This window comes from Diadema antillarum, unplaced genomic scaffold (genome assembly GCF_040938485.1).
Source record: "Diadema antillarum isolate AM-2024a unplaced genomic scaffold, OU_Dant_1.0 seq00001481_RagTag, whole genome shotgun sequence".
NCBI lineage: Eukaryota > Metazoa > Echinodermata > Echinoidea > Diadematoida > Diadematidae > Diadema > Diadema antillarum.
This window is the reverse complement of record NW_027272220.1, coordinates 515,659-539,601: the sequence shown is the minus strand read 5'-3', so window position 1 is coordinate 539,601 and position 23,943 is coordinate 515,659. Positions and strand designations below refer to the sequence as shown.

At 36.9% G+C, this 23,943-nt stretch overlaps 1 protein-coding gene across 1 annotated transcript in view; it reads left to right on the top strand.

The window, feature by feature from the left end:
- The first annotated feature begins 339 nt into the window (after window positions 1–339).
- LOC139709932 (kinesin-like protein KIF16B) overlaps window positions 340–23,943 on the top strand; it is an 85,066-nt gene continuing 61,462 nt past the window's right edge. Inside the window, exons 1-6 of the mRNA XM_071621888.1 lie at window positions 340–391; window positions 3,643–3,712; window positions 14,129–14,245; window positions 18,816–18,932; window positions 23,406–23,438; window positions 23,863–23,918. Coding sequence (XP_071477989.1) covers window positions 345–391; window positions 3,643–3,712; window positions 14,129–14,245; window positions 18,816–18,932; window positions 23,406–23,438; window positions 23,863–23,918 — 440 coding nt within the window. The 5' untranslated portion in view covers window positions 340–344. The remainder of the gene's footprint in view (window positions 392–3,642; window positions 3,713–14,128; window positions 14,246–18,815; window positions 18,933–23,405; window positions 23,439–23,862; window positions 23,919–23,943) is intronic.

Here is a 23,943-nt window from a genome sequence, read left to right as displayed (position 1 = left end):
CGAAATGAAGTGGAGAGTTCCGGCAGGAGCATTCAGTGCCAGCAAAGTACTAAGTATCTTTGTGAGCAAAATATTCTAGCGCCACCTATGTATGACGAACATGTGTGCAGCTAGCTTTGGTGTTTGCATCCAGTACCAGCGCGCCTGGCCGGCCGGCCTGCTGCTGCACACACACCGTACAGGCCCGAACGTGCGTGTTTCACGTACGTTGCGTGTGTGTGTATTGTTGATCAACATTTGTGGGAAATAATATCATGTGATAAAGTGGCTAACAGTCTGGTACTGGTTAGTCGATCTGAAACCGATATTTCGCTGATTTTAAGGACTGTGCTGTCACAGAAATCATGGCTTCGGTGAAAGTAGCAGTCAGAGTTAGACCCATTAACGCCAGGTAAGTATGCAGTGCGTGTATAGAATATGCTGGTTGAATGTCGGTGCAATTTTATGTCAAGGTTTGTGTTTATGGAGCGAGCATCGCATTGGCGGAGCGAGCATTGGTCTGCTAGCCGTTGTTGAAGGTTACGCTATCAGCCGCCGCCTGCAGTCGCGCCAGAGCGCGCTCGGCTCACTGTCTGTCTCGGGTGTACCTCCTTGGTATACAACACTTCACTTGTTGTAAGTGGCAGTGGCGTTGCCAGTAGGGATTATTTCGCACAAAAGAACCTTACCGAGTCACACTTGGCGTCTTGGCGTTAAATTGCAATGTTAAGCCGCTTTATACGACCATGCTTTGTCGAGTGAAGAAACATGGACAAAGCCACAGTAGTAACTAGTAGTAGTAGCATGTGAATGCCCCCTAGACCCCTTTGACTCTTGCTCTGAAAGTGGTAGGCCTAGTGCTGTAATACTAATAGATAGATAGATAGATAAATGGTATTTTATTGAAGTATTCATGTCTCGCAGTCATACGACTGAATTGCACATAGAATTACATCGTAATAGAGACAATAGATATTACAAAACAAGTATTCATACAAAAGAAACACGTAAAATACTGACATTAAGAAACGAGGTCATACGACAGGACATTTGGACCTACAAACTGAGCAAACCGTAAACATAACATCATAACAGAAACACAGATGATCAGGGTTCGGTATTCACACACTCTCTTTCTACATCTGCCTCACACACTATCACACGCCCTTTCACTCTTTGTCACTTTCACTCGCTCTTTCTCTCATGTTTTGCATACGCGCCACAATCTGCTCACACAATGTATTAGTACATTATCAGACCTGCTGATTTCCTATTCTCGATACACTCCAGTGATCACTCACATGCACTTGGTCATCAAAGTCTATACTGATCAAGGAGATTCTTCTCGGGAGATATGCACAATGTATACATGTACCTATTGAAATATGTTGCACTGAATTAATTACGGGGAATTCTAAAATGTACAAAGTATATTTAAAGTATATTTCCACTCCCAAAAAGGGTGGAAAACTGCAAAACATGTTCCAGACAAAGATTGGTATAGTTGAGTAGAGATGAATAGAAGAATAAGGAAAGAGGGGCATGGGAGGGAAGGGGAGATAGAGACAAAACCGGGTAAGCGGAAGAAACAGTGAGGATAAAAAAGAAGGAAAGAAGAGGGTGGTGTGTAATGCTTATATGGGCATAATTTGTGTGGTTGATGTTGGAGATTTGAAATGAGTAATTTCTGAAAGGCAATAAATCGGAATCTTGAGTAAGCATGCTACATAACTTCACTGTTTTATAGGACTTGATTTTTATAAACCCAAGTCTGCGAGAAAGTTTACTTTGATTTTAATGAGTGAAAAAACAGAATCTCAATGAATTTTCTGACCAAAAAGAAAAAAGAAAAGAAAAAAGACAATACCTGACAGTTCTGAGAATGTGACCACTTGTGACTCCCGAGTTGCAAGCAAGTTACCATCGAATACCCTGTTTTCCAAAGATAGTGTTATTTACCTGTAGTCTTCTTGTGTACAAGTGTGATTTTGTGTGCACAACAGCTAATTGACGTTCATCTCTTAATCTTAATGTATTGTTTATTATACATTCATTTTTCTGTTGTATTTTTATGCATCTGTTTATGTATTTGTTTTTGATGCCACTAAGTTTTCTCTCAAAAGGGGAGTACTTTCTCCACAATTCTGCTATTAAATATTTGTATCAAAGATAGTTTTCAAATCAAGGAAAAAATAATATCTTCAATATCATATTTGTCGTGATTGTGTTTATTGAGTAGCCAAGGACCGCTCTGCTTGAGATATTGTAGTCATATGGGTATGGCCAAAACAGACCATGCCATGCACAGCAACTATGCAAATCTTCATGTCCCATGGCATAACAATTTTAAATGATATAAATTACTTGAATTGATTGTAACTTTTTCATCATTCACTTGATTTCACACAGATTTTTACTTGTCTATTGCTTGGTAACAAGATATATCTCATTCAAAACTACGTTTTCCTTAGGTTTTACAGACTTGATGTCCATAGAGTCATCCCAAGTAATATTTAGGTGTGCAGCATAAACATGGACTAAATTGAGTCTGTTACACATGTATAAAGTTCATTTCCAAAACTTATGCATGATACAGCATATCCATCAGTACCACAAGCTGTTGTAGACTGTACAATGTAGGTACCATCCAGAACAACTACAGTATATCTCTCTATGAGTTTTTGTGAGATTGTAATGAAAATCAAGCAGCAAATGTGTGTATCCAGTAAAATTTGTTTTGGAGTAAGTCACAACAAATCATATTTGGTTCAGGCCACAGAAAGAGGCAATTCACTATAAAAGTGAAATAGCAGAAGAAGAGAAAAGAGATTGTTGCAAAGCAGGAAATATTGTTTGCATTTTTTATGACACAGTCGAGTTCAGTCTGTAGCTTTTTGGTTACCTAGTATGTTTACTCATCTTGAAAATTTGAATAGAAAAGCTTTTTCACTTCACTGTATGGTTCATTGCACTGAACAAAAAAAAACAAAAAACAAACAAACAAACAAACAAACAAACAAACACATGGCAATGAACAAACAATTTGATGCCAAGTAAGAAAGGTAGTTCAAATGAGAAACCATACAGTAGATACTCTATGTACAATAAGCTATATACTGGCCCTGGCAGATTGCAATGGGGCATTCACATCACGAATACAGTACTCAATCAGCCGAGAAATAAAGTGCTTATCATCCAAGCATTTTAAACATGCCCCTCCCCCATAAAAGAAAAAAAAATAAGAACATACAGTGTATAGTAGTCACTCTTTCAATTGCAAAGTGAGCATGGTTGTGAAATAGAGTTCATCCTGGAATATTTTGGTTAACAACCAATCTCCCTACCAACCCACAACATGTCTTCAGTGTTTGTAATATGTACCAAAATTAAAATTTTAAGGGGATGTGCAATTGCAGTGATTGCATTCATGTTAACCTTTTTCTAAAAATACCTTTTGATCTTATTAACATGATTTCCTTCTCTCATAATACAGATCTCCACATGTGTGTGTGTGTGTGTCTGTTTTGTTTTTTTTTTTTTGGGGGGGGGCAGTATTATGAATGACATGCATTGTTGTTATGAATCAGATATGTTTTACATTGTATACTCATTTTGACCTCCTTTTCTATCCTTCTGGACTTTGATTTCTCTTTTCCCACACAGGGAGATAAATCTTGGATCGTCATGTATCATATCCATGGAAGATAAAAAGACCAGCATAACAAATCTGAAGGTAAGTTACAAAGGTCAAACATCCGTCTTAAAATCGATGATTTATTCCAAGGATCAGTGCTGAAGAGTGCGATGTTGTACAGTCAGGTTGTAATTAAAACCTAGTCAATGCAAAATTTGATATAAATGTATCAGTAGTGTCTTACAGAAGATACTATAATTTATCCATATATCTTTTTTTTTTTTACTAACTTTGAATTGAAGATACTTTTTGTATCTGTGATATTTATCATTAACTGATTCCACATTGTAAGATTTTAGTATAAACTATGATTGAAAATGTAGAGAAAGAAACAAAAATTGCCAATTGAAAATTAAACTAAAATAAGAACAGAAAAGCTTCAAAAGTAGGAATTGTGGTATAATTTTTCATTATTTGATGAAAATTACAGCCTTTTTCTTCGAGTATGGATGCTTAAAAAAAAATCCTGTAATTTTGTCTGCTTGTAACGTCAAAAAAGAGAGTGGAACTACACAATTTTTGTAGCTGCAGTTACAGAGCAGCAAACATCATTATCAATCTGGTCGCATGCGTAGGTGGGTGATCATGCATAGCAGGTTATGTCAACATATACACCCACACAGGCACAGAGAAACAGATTGGTAATATTGCTGAAAAAAAACAACAACATGTAAGGTAATAGTATGCATACAATCACAGGGTAGAGAAATATACATATGTTTACTGTAAGTAGGGTTGAAAGAGAAACCTCTCAATCTTCATTACCTGGAATCTCCTCCAATGAAGGAAACCCTGCCTTCATTCACCGTACGTGTATCATAGGCACTTTTACAAGCCTGCTGATTTTGTCATTACATATCAAATTGTACCTCACAGTAGTACCCCATGTGTTGCCATGGTGACAGTGTGACACATTCTTTTGTTTTGCTTTAGCTGGAGATATGATATTGCCAAGACATATTAGTGTTTAACTTGGGCTGCGGATATTCTGTATAATGAATGAATTGTCCTTGAAGCTGATTAGATTGCCTTTTTAGTAGAAGGCAACATGAAGGGTTTGGTGTTATTGGCTGTGATGATAGAAGTTGGTGCTTGATCACAATGATAGGCCTTACCAATTTCCTCTCACTTTGAATGAGAAATAATTCTGGAAGCAGTAATACAGGTTGTATATTATACCTCTGTATGTATTCCTGTGAAGCAGATGAGGGAGAAGAATTTGTTCTTCATATTTTAATCGGGAAAGATCTAGAGAATTTTTGCAGAAAGAAAAAAAAAATAATAGAGTTTTTTTTTCCTTCCTTTATTTTGAGCAAATCTATAATTCTAAAGGTCTGTTTGGGGAGGTAGTATGAAATTCAGCGTGTACTCAATACATTGTATATGGGACAGGAGCTGCTTTCACAACTTGGCTGAATTCAGTGAGCAGGAATGTGTCTAGCACTATACAGGAATTAGACTGTGAGTGTGCCCACAGTACTGCTGTGATTTCGCAGAAGCATGTGTCTAAAATTTTGGCCGATTTCAGGTTTTTGATTTTCCTACTAATCTATGTGAGAATTCTCATCTGTCAAAATTTAAGCCTTCAAATCGATTTGGTATTTTAATTATTCAAATGTAAATTTTAGCAATTTCTTATTTGGGCTGAAAATAATATGACAAAACCATGTATTTCTGTTATTTAGGGTTACGGTTTTGTCAGTTTATTAGTATTTCCTCAGAGCTGCTATTTGATTTGGTCAGACCGCATACCTTCTCTAATTACAATTTAAGCAATGTTCAGAAAATCCATCAACCACAGCGTTTGTATTATCAGTTATTTTTTCACTTTAGTCAGATTTGATGATGATTGGGAGAAAGGAGACAAGAGTAAGAATAACATTGCAAATGTTTCATGGTTTCACAGTGCATGTAATACATGCTGTTACAAATACAAAGGGGAGGGAAAAGGGAAAGAATTAGAAAAGATAGCTGAAGGGGGGGGGGTGGTGTGAAAGAGAAGGATGGAGATGAAGAAGGGCTTGCTCACATACAGTGTTTCCATTTGTGAAATCAGATGAGCATTTGGTAAACTTGTAGCTGTCTGTCCTGGCTTTTTTGTTGGCGGTGACTAGAGAACCCTGTCAACAGAAAATCTCCTTTGTTGAGACCCAGGGGTAGTAGGAAGGTGATGTGGTGTACTGATGACTTTACCAGTTTAAACCGGCCACAAGCTTATGTGTAGGTCAAGCTGGGTATGCTGTATAGTGCTCTATATGTTTCTATTCTTGTAATCTGAAATTTGATCCAGAGGATAATGACAAGAAGCCCATATTATGGTAAACTTAGGATATAAAAATTATATTTTCTTGAATTAATAGCAGTGAAAGAGGAATATAGTGGTGTGTTTGCTGATATTTCTAATGCTGCGAGACAGTCGTAATCCACATATTATATTCTGTCAGATGCTTGCTGTGATTGAACTTGTTTCGTACTTGATCATTGCCATCTATGAATTTGAAAGATGTAACACTTGCACCAAGAGTAGGTGGTAGAATTCAGACAGTTATCTGTATTTTATATTAACACAGGCTGACAATTGACAGGATATTGTAAACCAGAAACTGCATATATTTTGCTATATCAGAGTAATAGGTGAAAGTGTGTGACTTCTTTTGTTGGAATACCACATGGAATTCATGATAAGCAAGGGCTGAATGTTCAACTTCATTTTGCAAAACATCATTTCAGGAGCTTCTAGCAGGGAAAAGGTAAAGTAAATTTTCAACACTGCATAAAAAGGCAGAAACAAACACACAAACAATCATGGATCATGACTCATCCAGTAAACTTGCAAAATTCTGTTTTGTGGTTAAAGGACTCCATGGTGAGAAATGCCCCTCTCTCTGGTCTGATACCATGAGGAATCATGTAAACTGTCATTTATTTCCTGACCTATAGAGAGATAAGTGTGCAATATGGGAGGAATTATATTGATCATTATGGTGTACTCTGCTGTCTGTGCAACAGATGTTGCAAGAATTCAAATGAAAAACATGCAAAGGAAAGTGTTGCTTTCAATATACACATGTGGGGGGGGGGGGGGGGGGGTTGGGTTAAAAAAGGCTGATGTCCTAAACCTGTAATTCAGCATGCACATGTGTCAGATATATGCATGAAATCAGTAATTTTTTGGAAGTCTTCAGACCATTTTAGGACTGTCTGCCTGTTATCGTGAGCTATTTTGATATTGGCATTCAAATTTTCTTTAATCAATGAAACACGGTTTTGATTCATAGAAATACAGTTATCCTGCGTGTTATGACATCATCCTGTGACAAGTGATATACCGGTTATTACTTTATACCTTGATAAAATGAATACTGTTGATCAATATCAATGCAGTACAGTATTTTCTTCTTGCTTCGTACATGCATATTACAGAGGGTAAGAAAGATGCCCGAACTTTTCAAGTTACTTATTATATAGTAAAATGTAATTTGTGTACATCACTAAAGACTTTTTTTTCTAGTTTATGCAATTTTATATATACTCACTTTGTAACAGAAAGATAAGATATATAAAAAAAAGAAGTTGGTTCTTGTTGTGTATGTAAAACAATTAAGGATCTGACAGGCTGGCATGTAAATAGTCAAAATCATTTCATTTATGTGCTGTTGCCCATATTTTAATAGAGATGTTACTTTCACTTCTCTGCAATTACGACAAATGATTTTCTCTGTAGATCTGCTGTACTTCCTCATTTGGAATGAATTTAACTTCGAAACACTCACACATATGTGTTTTTTTTTTAATATAAGTTATGTGCTTGCTCATGTTGACAATCAAAAGTCAGTACTTTTTACACTCTAATTTCCCCAAACCAGAATTTGGTATCTTGTTGGGGAAAAAAATATGAGAAAAAGGTCACTGTCACAGTCACATCATACAAATGTACAACAAATGCTGGCTGTCTAGTGCATGTAGCCCTATAATGACTCTGATGAGTCTTGTTTCCGGGATGGCCCCCTGACAACCCAAGATTATGCATGAATCTCTGTCAACCACTGACTTATCAGCAAAAAACCCCCACAAAACAGAACAAAAACAAAAACAAAGAAAGAAAGAAAAAAAGGAAAAAAAAAAGAAGAGTTGCAGAAAGCTAATGACAATTAAAACAGTTTTTGTATCCTCAATTCTTGTCAACCCCCTAAGAATCATGGTATATGATGCTGAAGAAAGTGACTGGTTACATTGTAGTTCCTTATCAATTAATTGTGTACATGTAGTTACAATGTACTCTGTCCAGTTGAGAGGCCTATTATCTGTCACCTGTACCTGTGATGGCCCTGTGGTGGACGGTCTGTTGGGTTCATCATGCTGTTTCCCCACATGGTTCCTGGTTCTGGCTTGACCCCAAGCTTTGGTCAGTCCCATTAGTTTGCCAGCAAATCTGTCCTCAGTGAAGTACAGCAGAGGATTAAAGGGGATGGAGGATTAAATGGTAACACTCTTTCATGTTGCTTATAAATCCAATACAAAGACATCATTGAAATGAAGAGGCAAAAGTGCAAAATTTCAGAAGAAAATTCGAATTTGAAAGCCTCCTCAAACTTTTCCTGAGCGTTTCCCCAAACTTTCTGCATAAAAAGTTTATTTACAATGTATGTCTCGTAGAAACTCCCCTTGAGCATGTGGTTACCATGGTAACATACCTACTGTTTGTCTAAAGTAAGTGAATCTATGAAGCGCAACATAGTAAATATGCTTTTCATATCCATTATCCCTTTCACTACTGCCACCTCAAAATATGCCACAGTAGGTATTGTGTACAGACAGGTTGTCAGTAGAACTGGGAAAGTTTAAACCTGAATCATTATTTTGTAATTTCTATGAAAGAAAGAAAAATTTAACTGATTTTTCTGGTGCATGTACAGTCCACCCTCAGTTATCCTGTCATGTCATGACTGGTCCCCTTCTGGATAAGTGATTGCTGGATAAGCAAGATATGCTCACGCACAACGCTTTTGAGCAAGTCGTGTCGGGGAAATACACTAATGTACGTTGGGGCACTACAAATTATATTTACTACAGTGATTTACATGATAAATGCGTGTTTCATAATTCAAAGAATGTGGAATGGAATATGAGCTGAAATACACTGGCTATCCTATTGGTCTTTGTTCTTTCTAGCAACATCATTTCAGTTGGTATTTAAATGTACATTGTAACATGGTGGTTGACATTTATCTCTGGACTTTCTTATTTCCTTGTATTTGCATGAGAATCATTGCTTTGTTCTTTTAGTGAAGACAGAAGTGCCATACTGAAAATAGAGAGATTTAGATTGATAAATGATGGCTGATGACAGAAATTTGATATTAATGATATTTCTGCTATGAATGCAAAGTAGTTTTCAAAGAAATGCTTGAATTTTCAAATCTAGAACATATTAGGCACATGGAAAGACATGAATACTGAGATGAATTCGAATTCATGTCTATGTTGCTTATATAAGCAACATGTAAGCAAAGCTAGACAGTACTGCAGATTTTATATTTTGATTTGTGACAGGCATTTTTGTGTGTCAGATAATGATGGTAAATGATAATATCATTAGATTATCTATCGAGTGGATCATGTAAAGCTCCTTTAGAAGTATTGAAAGTGAATGAAGCAAGTGAAAGAGGTTGATTGTCTCCTACACATATCAGTCATCTATTGCTGTATCACATTGAAATATTGCCTTGTGCTACACTTGTATTTACGGACAAGGCAGAAGAGAATTACAGTCTGTTCAGAACAGTATTACAGTCTGTTCAGGTTAGACTGGTTCTTGGTGATGCAAAACCATCAGTGAACTGCCCATCACAGATGATCAATGGCAACACACAGTTCCATGCCATTGGTGTAATAGTCTACCCACTGTACAATGGAGAACCCTTTTAAATGGATACTCATATCATAGCCTTGTCTTCTAATGAGGTCAAATCCACTGTTACCATCCTTGGTTTTACAAACCTTACCGGTACAAGGTGGATGCCTCACTGAGCACTATGGAATAAACGAACTTGTCTGCACAAGGCTCTGGCTGTTCCTCAAACCAGCCGCCCTCATTTCAAATTTCATGGCCAAAGAAACAAAACAAAAATATTGTCCTTTGTATGGGTTGCTGGTGTTTGGATAAACTGGCCTGCTTTTAAAGCCAGGCAAACATCAAAATATAAGTTTTTGATTTAGGGTAAAGGTCAGTATACTATATGAACCAATATCTTTACACATTGTTCATACATTGTAGGTTGTTGATTTCAGGATTGACATCCAGCACACATAACCCTCCCAAAATTGGTGGAAAAGTTCTGCTTTTTCTTTTCTTCTCTGTTTCCATTTTCATCCTTTATCTTGATAACAAAATTTAAAATAAGATAAAAAGTCAAGATTTTTGTTTTGTTTTGACTTCAATGTCTAAAATCTATTGAAAAATATACACGGTCTCATAAAAGGCAGCCCTGTTCTGCCCTATGAAATCCCAGTGAACAGAGATGCAATTTGTGTAACACAATATTTGTAACATACAAGTGTTTGTTAATACAACACTGCCATGAATGTTTGTAGCAAGAGCTGATAGAATTATTCACAATAGGCATTTTTACATCAGCCCTACAGCTGTATGAAAAATTCAAGCTTGAGTTTTTTTTTTTTTTTTAAATCAGAAATTAGTGCGGTATTTTATTTCGTATTCACATCAGCCTGAAATTTGTTTGAACTAATTCAATAACTGAGCATGCACAAACAGCATTGGTAGAGCGTGTGCCTTCAAAAAATTACCTGTGATTTGTGTGCAGGTTGCCTCAATCGGGTCACACACGCTAGACATGATGGGATACTGTACATCATGCTAATTTCTTGAGGCGAGTTAAAATGGTGCGCTAGTTTGCAAATCATCCTGTTTTTTTTGGAAATTTCTTTACTTTGGATCGAGAAATTTTCTCAAGTTTATCTTTCAAATTAGAGCACTAATTTGAATTCACATTATCAAATAGTGACCTATTTCGTCACTTGGTTTATGACAATCCAAGCTCGAGATTCTGAAAATAGCATGCTTTTTTGAAACATCAGGCTGATGTGAAAAAGCCTTTTGTACATTGGTGGCACATGCATAAAACATATCCAAAGGTTAGTGCTACAAGGGAAGGAAGATGCTCTAAATTAATTGCTTTGGAATGCTTCTTGTTGGAGAATTATAATTTCTTGAGAGTATATCACATCCTTTACTCAACTCACAACCCCCCACCCCCCCCCAAAAAAAAAAGCTTGATTCTTATTTGTAAAATAGGTGGTGAGATGAATGAAGGTGAGTAAGATGTGTGATGCCAGTGATGACTCATTTGTGTCTCCAAAACATGCCAATAAAATTCTCTTTGAAATGGTATAAAGATGTACTCCATAGCATCATTGACATGTGTTTCTATAGGATACTATTCCAACCCAAACCCTGCTCAGTTCAGTGAAGCTTGTTTGATAAATCTTTGCCATAAATTTACAATTGGCTCTTTGTACAGAGATTCAATGGGAGGTTCTAGACTGTCTATGCCTTGTGCAATATTCTGGGCTCGGATTTTGGTTCGACGCTAAATACATATTGACACTTGTTAGCAGCAGTGTGTTTGGTTTCATGTGAGCGTATAACCCTAGTCTCATTCTCATCAGCTTGACATGAAGGCTGGATTTGTGTGCACATTTGTTGGGCAGTGCCTGTATGTTTTATCTCCTGCTTGGAATTCCAACCTTTTTTCGACAGTCACTTGGGCTGTTTTTTTCCCCTCCATTTTAATGTCCATGTCAAACATATGCAGATTAGGAGCAGGAAACAAAGCTCTGAGTTTCACTTATCAAAGCCAGGCAGCAGACAGCAAGATCACGCAAATAGCCACCGAGATTTTTAAAATGAGCCCTAGTTAACCCTTTCCTCATTTTTTTTTTTTTGCCTTTGCTTCATCCCAGTGGCAGTGAGGAACTCTCGTGTTTTTTAAGCCGAGTCTGCCTTCGTGTGAGGGATAGTGTGTCTGCGTGGATCTGTGTAAACTCGCTTAAACGCTGAGAACTTGGATTTCCACTTCTCAGCCAGGGATCAATGGCGGCTTTGAAGTACATCGAATTACTTCCTGGTTGTGGTGTCTCTCAGCAAAAATTTGATACCACAAGACATCCTTCCTTCCCGTCTCTCTGTATCTCCTCCACCCCCCCCCCCATTTCCATCCCAGCAGCCTTTTCCAAAAATAAATGAACCTATTTCCACATACTTTTGTCATTTCATGTTAATCGTGTGTCTATATTTGTCTCTTCGGCAGACTGTTCTTATCATTAAATGAAAAAAAAGTAAAAAAGAAGACATACATTGATACCTGTATATGAATGTGACTGGTATGAATCAATGTTGTGTTTCAGAATGTGTTACGTCTGAGGGAAAATTTTATGCAGTTGTTATTGACATCAGGAGAGATACAGCTACCAAAGCTGGCCATGATTTCTTTGCTGAAAACTGTCAGGGCAGAGAAATATCAGTGATAGCTACATGTAAGCCATTTTTTTAAAGATACCATTCATTGTCAGACAGTATAATTCTTAGTATAGCAAATGGATTTTATTTAAAAGAATATCAGGTGAATCTCAGATGAATCAGAGAAATACTGTCATTGCAAAAATTTGTATGTTTTAGAATACATCATGTACTTTTTTATATAGGCCCTATTCATTTGAAAAGGAAAATGGAAAAATTGCCTAATTGCACAAGAATTTGAATACAAAAAGATACTTAAAATTTCATGAAATGTCGATTTGTATGAACTTGAGATTTTTTAGATTAAAACTGCTGAAAAAACAAACAGAAAATGATTAGAATGTATGTGATAATAAAAAAACCCTTTGATATTGTGGGACTTGATTTGTTACATATACTGTATGTTGCATCTTTTTTTATTTTACACAAATTTCATGAGTCAGGTGCTATTCACAAATCTAACAACATGCAAGATTATTAATTTCGATATCGACATGAATGTGATGTGTGCGTGTACATTTGTCTGTTGATTACTGTTCTCCGTGATCGTGAGTGCAACCACTTGCGAAATTGTCAGGAAGTCCCGCTTTGTGAAAAATTATAAAAAATGTGCTTAACACATGGTATACAAGTACTGTACAAGACTAGTGGTGATGTATACAGTGTCACTGAAAATCTTTTTGTCTATTTGATGATGACCTCATTTTGCAAAATTTGAAAATGACGTTTGTATTTCATATCACTGCTCCATTCTAAGAGGGTGATTTTACCAATAGTGATGATTGACAATCCTCCCTTTATGAGAATCAAACTGCTATGGAAATGTTTCCTGATAAATCGTACAGATGGTGTTAATCTGATATACCCTACAATGTAGTATACTAAATACCACAGTAAATGCACTGTTTCCAAGTGTATACATATCCCTTTGAATAGGGGGAGTAGACAGGGGAAGAGTTGGGGTGTGTGTGTGTGTGTGGGGGGGGGGGGGCACTATTAGAGGGGGAGGGGCACTATTAGAGGGGGAGGGGCTATTGCATCCCAGGTATCCAAGGGTCAAAGTCCAACCAGGGCAGACAAAAATGTGTGTGTTGTCAACAAGCACTAGTCATTTCAGCTGTTTACATGCCAACATCAATCTGGAGATCTGGGTTTACCATAGAATTCATTTAGCTGCTACTACTGGGTTGAAATACAAGGCAAGAAGTTATAAGACTTTACCTGAAGTCAGTGAGTTGATTGGACAAATTGGCATGCAGAAATGCACTTAATTTTACCGAGGAGATATCGTGATTTTCATTGGCTAATTAAAAATGACACAATCATTTCTTTTGTCAGAGTTTACATTGTAGTATGACTTTTATGTTGTTGCAGGAATTCCATTGACCATTTACAGATGTAACAAAAACCCAGCTTTAGTGCTTCAAAATATTTCTAAATGTGTTAGGGATAGAAACAACCAATGTAAAAATTTTAATCAGTGCAATCAATTGTTAAATATACAAAATATGAACAATAGTTATGAACGTATGACGACCATAGAACGGTATAAGTGGGCGGAGCTTAATGGGAGCGCGCATGAAAGGTGACCCCATAGCTGTCACTCATGACCATAACAGCATGCGCACTGGGAAACTGCTCATCTATACAACGTTTTCCAGAACGGTGGACATTAGCCTCTGAATGGTCTGTTGGCTATACGATGATTCTTTATTCATTGTTTCTGTATTGAGTTTTGGTATAAACTGGCTTGCGTCTGAACAAGGGGTTACTTTCCTTCTCAGACTGAGTTGACCTCAATCCATGTGGCTGCCCTCGCAATTTACAGATTGATGAGTGATAGAATTTGATGCTGATTCTCTTCTCACTATTTCTCCTAGCATTTTTGTTTTGTTTTGTTTTTTTGTTGTTGCCAGATACCTCCATCATCATCAGAGAGAGTGACAGGGAGAGAGCGAGTCAAGACCTTCACCTATGACTACTCCTACTGGTCTGTCAAGAAGGGGGATCCCCACTTTGCATCTCAGGAGAAGGTAAAGGCAGGATCTTCAGCCAGCTCCTCAAGGGGGGGGGGGGGGGGGGGGTTAGAGGTATACATGTACATTGACACACCCCCTTTAGTACACCATAACAAATGTAGAGACAGCAGTGAGAACAGTGCCTGAACCTCACCATAGCATTCCTCCAATCATCAGCATTACGACAGATTTCAGATTTTGAGATGTCTGAAATCGGGGGGGGGGGGGGGGGGGGGGGGGGGGGGGGGTGGTGGGATGGGAGGTGTAAGGATATGGTTGTTGAAGAGGTGGGACCAAAAACGTTTGAGATCTAGGGTAGGAATGAAATCAAAGAGACAAAATGTTTACAGTCATCAGAACACTCAATGTATCATGTTCTAGGAGGAGGATTTCTTCTTGCAAGTCACATGAACTTAATCTAAGTGATATAATGTGATCATCTGTAGTAGGGAGGATGAGAGGGCATGAGGTCAGAGAGTGGATAACGCCCATCATCCTGTAAATATGCGATATACACACATGATTATAATCTTGCATATCATACTCGTGTACAAATATCTGTATGTTCCATATGAATGCAAGCACACACAACATGCATGCATACACACACATACATGCACATACACCTAGACAACCATGAATGAAAATGTCAAGGGACATACAAATGTATTGGCTTAAATACATTGTCCAAAAGTGTATCAACAGAATTTACTCTTTTTTTTTTTTGAGGGGGGGGGGGGTAAAACCTATGATACATGTACAATTGTAGATGTACTTCTAGTAAACATATAGTATAGTATTGCATTGTATTTTTTTTTTTTTGAGTGTGTGGTCAGGTAAGGAGGCAAGTGGGAAGGGAAGGGATCTGAGGATGATGGTGACAAACCCACACCCCTGGAATGTTCCCCTTCCTCGTTCGATTGCTGTTTGACTGGATACTCCTCTTCTGTGACAGGAGGGGGTAGGAGCTTCCTCACCCTGACTATGACCTTGGCACGACCCCGGTGGAAGACATTTACAGTCTGTGACTCAGTGGTCTCCAGGGTCATTTTAGGACAAAATGCAAAGAGACTGAGATCATTTTCCATGGCATATTAGGAGTTAGTGATTGGCATAGTCTGTGTGCGCAAATAGTGTGACAAAGCCTCCACTGAATATATGGTCACTTTTTTTAGGGTAACTTTTCAGAATAGCTGGACAAATACCAGTATGGTATTTCATAATAGCTGGACAAATACCAGTAAGGTAAATGTGGAACATTTCAGGGTGTGGAAATTTGCTTGCATTTCATGCTCTAATGCCAGCAGTGAGAGCAAAAGAAATGCAAATATTTTGTTAATCATGTTTTGTCCTTGTAAGTATTTATTGCCACAAGCAAAGTGGCAAAAAAAAGTGGCTGGAGTGGAAATGGCAAATAAAAAAAACATGTAAATTACGTCTTGAATTATGTAGATTGAGTGCAAGGAGAGAAAGCCCATGAACATTTTCATTTTTTCCAGTGTATGCAGTTGTGTGCTACAACAAACAATGTAGCACTGTGTACTATGAGCAAGTGAAATTCTTAGCAATTGGTGGAATGCCTGATATTATACAATCCGTAGGAGAAGAATGTTCCAAAGTACAGGAGCAGCTTACATGATTTTCCAGTGAGATTTTTCACTGATATGTGATCTTGTGAACAGTTTAGGTGATGATACATGTATCATTAAAAACTCTAACACTTTGAGCGTGTGCTGGTGCTGAAGCATATGCACGTTTATTGCTTCGCAGGTTATCGATAGAATGTGAAATGTTGTCCTCTGTTTTACAAGTAAACCAATGGGACAAAAATGACTCGTGATATAATGAAAACCATTATAAAGGAAAATTGCTTACTGCAGCAAATGTATTCTGAACTATGCTATTGTACTGGTAGTTTATTTCTCTAATTGTCAAGAAAAACTAAGAAAAGACTGACATTACAACAGTATGACTGAGAAACAAATAGCTTAAAATACAAAAATAACTTTTTAGTGCCTTAATGAGTTTTTAAAGATTTCATAATGTGTGGAATAGTAAAGAACTAAAGAAAGAAATGCTTTAACACATCAGAAATAATTATGGAATGAAAAATGTGAACTGAAGAAACTGCAGAGGAATTTGAAACTTTGAAATGATTTTGACAGAAATACTGTATGCTCCAAATCCTGACAAGTTACCTTGAGACATAGAAGGTTAGTGCAGCTCTGTGGTTCTTGGTTTTGTGCTAGTTAAGCATTACTATTCATATTATATGGACTAAATGGCAAAATTGTCACATTCGTCATCACTTTCAAGTATCTGTCAGTAGGGCATTCAGAATTGTGAGAAGTCCAGAGTCGCCTCTCAAAGGCAGTCAATGATGTACTACTGGTATCTATTTATCACCTTCATCTTGGTCCATCTCCTCTGGTACACCTAACCGTTTCATGATAATTAGGTGTGATGTTTAATTAACTGCTAAGTCGCACTGGATAACGGACAAGCATTATACACTGTACACTGCTTCTGGCAGTCCATGTCCAGCATAGAGAGGCTGTTTCATTTTGTAGGGATTATGTTAGCACAGAAGCTGTAGGATTTTCCATTATTACAGAAAGGGAAACTAGTGCTTGTGAGAAACAAAACTGAAAGGAAGGCAAGTATGTTTTTTTTGGGGGAAAAAAGGTTAGTTTAATTTGTCAATCTTCAGGAAATATTTGCCTGAAATATTCTGTAAAAAGCCATGACTTCATCTCCTTGGTAGTGTGTTTTGTTGTATTTGTTCTCTTTAGTGAGAAAAAGCAATCTGCATCCTAAGAAATTTTTTGACTCAGTATTGTTTGAAGTGTTCCTCAAATTCCATTCTTACCTAATTTTCATTTACCTTGAAAATGATATAAATTGTGCATTTTTAAAATGCATTTTTAAAAATTGTATATTCATTTTTTGTGTGTGCAGAGATATGTTGTACATTGATTTGAAATGAAAATGTAGTATAATACATCATGAGCTTGACACCTACAGCTATACCAACACAATGTACAATATATCCCAGAGATATAAGAAATGTAATTTAGCAAAAAGATGAGGGTAAGGAAATTAAAAGATTTTATATTTTACTTTGCTTATTCTCTTATAAGTAAGTAACTTGCAAAGATATTAAGAATCTGATTATTGGATTGCTAGCAATTCAAAACATGCATGAAATTTATGTGCATTTCATGGAAAATAACAATTTAATAGATTGTAGTAGATACACTGTATGTATTATTTCTGTCCATGTGCATTTTGTTTGCTTATCTATTTTGTTTGTTTGTTTTTTGATAGGCTATCATACTTTTTGGGTAGAGATGGTATGGTTTGGATAGCCTTATTGAGCTAGATGTTGTACATCAGACCTCAGTTCAATCTCCTGTACAATCCTTCAATATACAATTGTATGCCTATTAAAGACACCAACATGATGAATTTTCAGAAGCAGGGCAGATATTTGCTCTGTAGCAATGATTAAACCTATCAAAACTAATCGTTGATTATCTCATTTATCAGAAGTATTGAGCACACATGTTCCTAGTTAACCTAGAGGGATACAAAATGTTTACAGTATGATCAATCAAATACATTTATTTAAGTGAATTTAGTCTTGTACAGGTTCTGTAATTTGTAAATGTGATGTACTTCATTGGTTATCATTTCTAATGTGATATTTGGCCAATGTGTGTTTCTGTAGAAAAGCACTTCAGTTGATATGATCCATGGGTGTTGTAAATGACATCGTGGATACATCCTGTGTGTTATAGGATACCTGTGTGTGCATGCTGAAGGTAAATTTTGTGTACTGTACCTTGAGTGGATATGTGCAGGCTGTACACTCCTGTACACTGCATGCCGCTGTTGGCAGAGTGGAATATATTGACTGATTCAAGGCTGTTACGGAAATTGAGTGGCAGACCCTTTTATGGAAAAGAGTTAGGGGAAAAAAAGCTGTGCATATGTTAGCCAAGTCATGAATCACTGGCTGCAGTAAATGGTCAATTGTGTCACGCGCCACAAATTATCCTATCAATCTCCTGTCACAGAAGATGTGAAGTTAGGCGAATGCTGTCTGACAAATGCTGAATGATATGCAGTGTGTACTCATTCAGGTGGCAGTGTTACCTTGGTGTCATTTACTGCACACCATATGCTAGTCAGTTGAACATTAGATCACAGAATGCTATAATAAAGATGAAAGGTATTACTCGTGTGTAATCATAGGACAATTTGAATGCTTCTGTTTTTTAAATCCATGTGATTGATAATTCAGAATGAAGACAATTTTGCTCATGCGCATATAAATTTATTTCTGTGTCCCACAGCCTTTGACGATTGGACTAACTGTCTCAAATTAATCCAAGATACGAAATACAATGTACCGTCTTGGTACATAAGTGCAATGGAGCAAATACCACTGTTTTAGCATTCTTGATACAAGCAACTAATCACTTCTCTTTATTTCTCTCTTCCTTGTGCTCCTCTTGTCTGTCTGTCTGTCTGTCTGTCTGTCTGTCTTTCTGTCTGTGTGTCTTTCTGGTTACCTCCTAAGGTGTACTCTGACCTCGGTGAAGATGTTCTCCAATCAGCCTTTGAGGGCTACAATGCCTGCATCTTTGCCTATGGGCAGACTGGCTCAGGAAAATCTTTCACCATGATGGGTGATCCGGTAAGATCTTACTGCCTTTGTATTTAAGTCTAATATATCCATTTTTTTTTAATGTAGTGATGGATTAATTCACTTATTTTTCCTTTTTATCAATTTTGTACTCTTCAATTTAATCATGTATGTATTTATTTGAGTATTCATTTGTTTATAAAATATTTCAATATTCATATTCATATATATATATTTGTGTATTTATTTACAAATGCAGGGGTCAAAGCATTCAAACTTCTGTTTATGACTGGCATTCATACAAAACACAAGAAATGTATGCTTAAAGGAGTGAGGCATGTTTCTTGTCAGTGCTGCTAATACAGTTCATGACATGCTTGCAATTTTGGTGTGTGTGTATGTGTGTCTGTTTTGCTTTGTTGGTTTTTTTTTTCATTTAGTAAATACATTTACCATGTGTGATGATGAACCTGAAGTGAACCAATTGGCTCAAGTGAGCTGTTCGGTCACTCACCGTCCAGCATCTGGTTTGCGTTATGGGTTGGAATTGGAGATCATAGTTTGTACAAATGATGGGAGGGGAGAGGGAGGGGGTCATACAATCTTTTGCATAGGACCGATGTTTATTGGTATGTAAAAGAACATCAAAGCAATATATAACAGGTTTGAAAAAAATTGTTGTGTGTGGTGTGTGTTAGGAGCTTTCAATATGGACTCTCCATAGATGGATATATTCGCTTCTCCATTTTTGCAGATGTACATGTAGCCATAGCTGTGACTCATTTCTCTTCAAACAGAGAAATATTGCCAGATGTTTAGCATATGTTCGAACTGTAAACCAATATCTGCAGTACCAGGGCTTAATGAATCAAACATACATAGTGAATCTGTGATGACACATGGTTTGCATTGTTTTGACACCTCCTTCTATGGCTCTGCAGCGTTGCCTGGCTTTGAATGAAAAGGAAATCTCAGTATGGCTGCAAGAATTTAGTGCTCTTTGTAACATACAATGTATTTATGTGAGCTTTCAAAAGTCAGAATGGCACAGTTTCTCACAAGCTGGTTGAAGTTGCTCTAAACATAATATTTGTAATACCTGGAAAAAACAAATTGAGAGAATCATGTGTCTCATTTAGGAATCTGTAATAGCTATTGCTGCAGTCATGTAAGGCCAAAAACTAAATGAACAATTTTTGTGTGTTTGTGTATGTGTGTTGATGTATTGGTCTTGGTGCAACCTTATGACTTTTGCTTTACTTTTAATGCAATATTGTCCAAACATTGAAAGCAACTCAGTCTCATGGTTTTTTATCTTTTATTCAATTGATGTACATTGTACAGCAACAGAACCCAAACTATCTGCTAACAGTACATGTATGAATAACATCCAGAACTATCTGAAGTGAACTATTCAGGAAAATATCTTTAACAGGAGATCCCATTTGAAATGCCTTCTTCCTGCAAGGTTCCATTTCCCATGACAGATTAAGAAAATATGCTTGTACCTTTTCAAGGAGTCTTTCAATAATGTTATACTCACCATCCCTACAGAGTTGAGAGAAGCCGCCACAGTTGATTGAAAAGGCTTCTGAGAATTGACTCATTTTCATGATGATGGATTTGACTTGCAAGAAATTGATACTTTGGTAGAAAAGCACAAACAAATACTCAGTATTATCATTGTTATCACATGAAAATGTAATTAATATGATAATCCATGCAACCATGAACCAGAAGCACTCAATATGGTTAATGTACATGTATTTTCGTAAGGAAAGAATATTGTTAACATGTTGTTAAATTCTGAAGACTGGCGATGAGCATTATATGACAGAAAATTGTTGCATTCAGCCAGGTTTCACCCACTAAGGCTCTTGCTAAACTGAGTATCAGCTCTTAAATCTGCAAATAGGGTCATTGAGTGAAGGTTAACAATGCTTGAGTGGTCATTAAACCAGGAGATGAATGTACACACTGTATGGTCAACAATTAGTGTACTCGTGTGAGGCCTGTGGGTGATGGGGCCCATTCCTACTTACAAGGTTCATATGTGACTTCACATATTTGTATTTACTTTACTAGCTTATGTGAACATGAAATGTTGTTTACCTTGCACAACAGAAGTTGCCTTTCTGTAAGAGCAATTTGCAGGTTTTATTTTCATAATTTGGTGACCAATATCAAGATTCATTTGTTTTTAATTCATTGGGATTTTTTTTTCTGTCTTTATACTGATGCCAAAAGGGTAAAATGTTTCTCCTAGTAGGCTAGTTGAAACCATTTTGTACTTAGCCTTGCAGCTGTACTGTATTCTTGAAGGGTGATGATATCTTCATATTTTGTACTATTGATATTTTTCCTTTATCAGAGCGGCAGGTGATATTGTATGACAATGCCAGAGATATACATAGGCCTATAGCTTTTAAGACAAATTCCTTTGCTATACCCTTTTCCTCTTTTTTTTTTTTTTTTTTTTTGGGGGGGGGGGGGGAGGAGGGTCCTCTGCAATGTTATTAATATTTTATAGGCCAATTTTAATAATCTGTCACATTATAGCTGATGAAGCAATTGTACTTCATTCTTATTTTCTTCACGGTCTCACAGGCTCATTAAGGGCCTACAAGTATGAGTCATTCATATTGGGGAATAGCCTGAAACAGGGCAAACGATTAAGGTGTAAGTGTGTGCTGGCCTCATTGCCACTGTCTTTGATCAGGAAGCTTGAATGAGTAAGTATGATACACGATGCCCATATTTCAGGCTATCACACTATTTTGAATCATGGATGAATCAAACCAACCATGAACCCATGTGCTGCAGGAGTTAGTCAATTTTTACAATCAGATATGATTTTTTTTTTTTCTTCTACCCAGTAGACAAGACATTGATTCTATGTTGGCTTTTTATAAAGCATATAATATAAAATGTACTGTTATCTGTACCATGATGCCAGAAATCCAGATCATAGACCTATCCCAGACTAAACCAAGAACTAACTTGGAACTAAAATAGTCCCAAACTCAGGCCCCAACACAGAACTGATGGTGAGGTTGCCTTACGTTTTTCATTTAGGCATCTCAGGTATTCTGTTTTGGAGTTATGGAGTTAAATTTTGAAACTGCCTCTCTCCTGTAATTATAAAGAATCTTATCCCCCCTCCTCCCTCCCCAAAGAAAAAGAAGAAGAAAAAAAAGAAAGAATGATCCCTGGATCAGGGCAGTATTATAAGTTTAACTGCTGGAACAAACAATTTGTTTTGAAGCCCATTTCTAACTTTTCTTGAACCTTTTTTTTTCTCCCTGGGTCCATTCACAACCGGCATTCACAACAGACAGACAAACAGAAACGTGTCGGTGAAAAGAACAACCTTCTTGGTCAAGTTAATGAACTAATGATGACGCTGGTCACCCTTTATGTAGGTAGAAGAAGGTTTTGCAAGAAATGTCATTTATGTCATGTTCTCCCTCTCGTGTCAAGGAAGAGTAATGCTAAATAGGTATTAAACTCTGGAGTGAGTTTGTGTTATGAATGCAATCATGGTTGCTGAGCATCGGGGTCTAATGCCATTTCTGTGTCAATGTAAAATGTTCTCTTGGAAGAAAGCTATCTCTGTGTCAATAATATGTATAATATGTCATTGTGGGGGAAGATGTTTTGTTTTCTGGACAAAAGAGGGTTGTCTCTCATACTTCTTACCACATGCCACCAGACTGATGAATGCATGGTGCCAGAAGAGACATGGTCGGATGATGCAGTGGGGGAAATAAGATTCTGTTTTCACTCTAATGAGTAGTGATGAATTACCCATGCATCAACTTTGCGTCCAGTCATCTCGATGCCCGTCCTCTGCATACGAGATGGATGCAGAAACGAAATGAAGTTAACTACATTAGTTAGATGCTTGTTCTCTGCATTCAGGATTGGGGCAGGAATGGTGTAGTGTTGACTGCATTAGGCAGGTGACTCACGTTTTCAATTTTGCTTCATTTGCGATGTTACTGACACACCTGACCCATGTATCAGTTTTCTGCGAGTGCACTGTACAAGCTGTGCGCAGTGCCATCTAAATGATATATGTTCAGATGAAATGATGGTATGGGATATCTGCCTTCATATATATATGTATATACTTATATGAATTAAATTAGGTTAAATTATTATGAATGTTTTTAATATTATTATTATCATTATTTTATTATTATTATTGTTATCATTATTATTATTATTATTATTATTATTATTATTATTATTATTATCATCATCATCATCATCATCATCATCATCATCATCATTATCATTAGCAGTAGTAACTACTACTACTTCTATCCATGTCATCATCATTGTCATCTTCATCATTATCGTGATCATCATGAAACACATGATTATTCATGAAACTACCATTTCTTGCAAGGTGGTTTATAATCACATTATCCATTCAGTATTGATGTTCACAGCAAGAACTTGGTGTCTGTGCTAATGCTTTTTTCTTTCTTTCATTCTTTTGTGTTCTTCATTTTGCAGGAGGGCCCAGGCCTCATCCCAAGAATATGTGAGGTGAGTTTCAAAGTCTGGAGGAAAAGCAGGGATCCTCCCTGACTAATCTTCTTCTGTTTTCTTGTTCCTGACATATCTTGTCTTAAAGGAATTATTTTCTGGATGTTCAGTTCAATTCATTGTCTTCAGTCACATTTGTGATGATTGAACTTGTTGATATATATGTAATGTTTTCTAGATGTGCAGTATGTATGTGGAATTTGAAAATTTGTCCCCAAGAAGTTTTTAGTCCTAGTATGATTTCAGGTTTATGATTAATGTTTAGTCGATTGAATGTTTCAAAGATCATATATGATTGCTTCTTAAAGTAGTTGTTCATTATTTTTGGCATCATATGTCTCTTGTCAGATCTTGTGTTCAGTTTTGAAACTTTGCTCGTTCCTACTAATCTTTACATTTTTACCCCTCCCTGACTGAATTGCAGGGCCTGTTTGCCAGAATCAAGTCAGACGATGATGTGTCATACAGAACAGAAGTCAGGTAGGCTCGGAGACAAATTATTTCA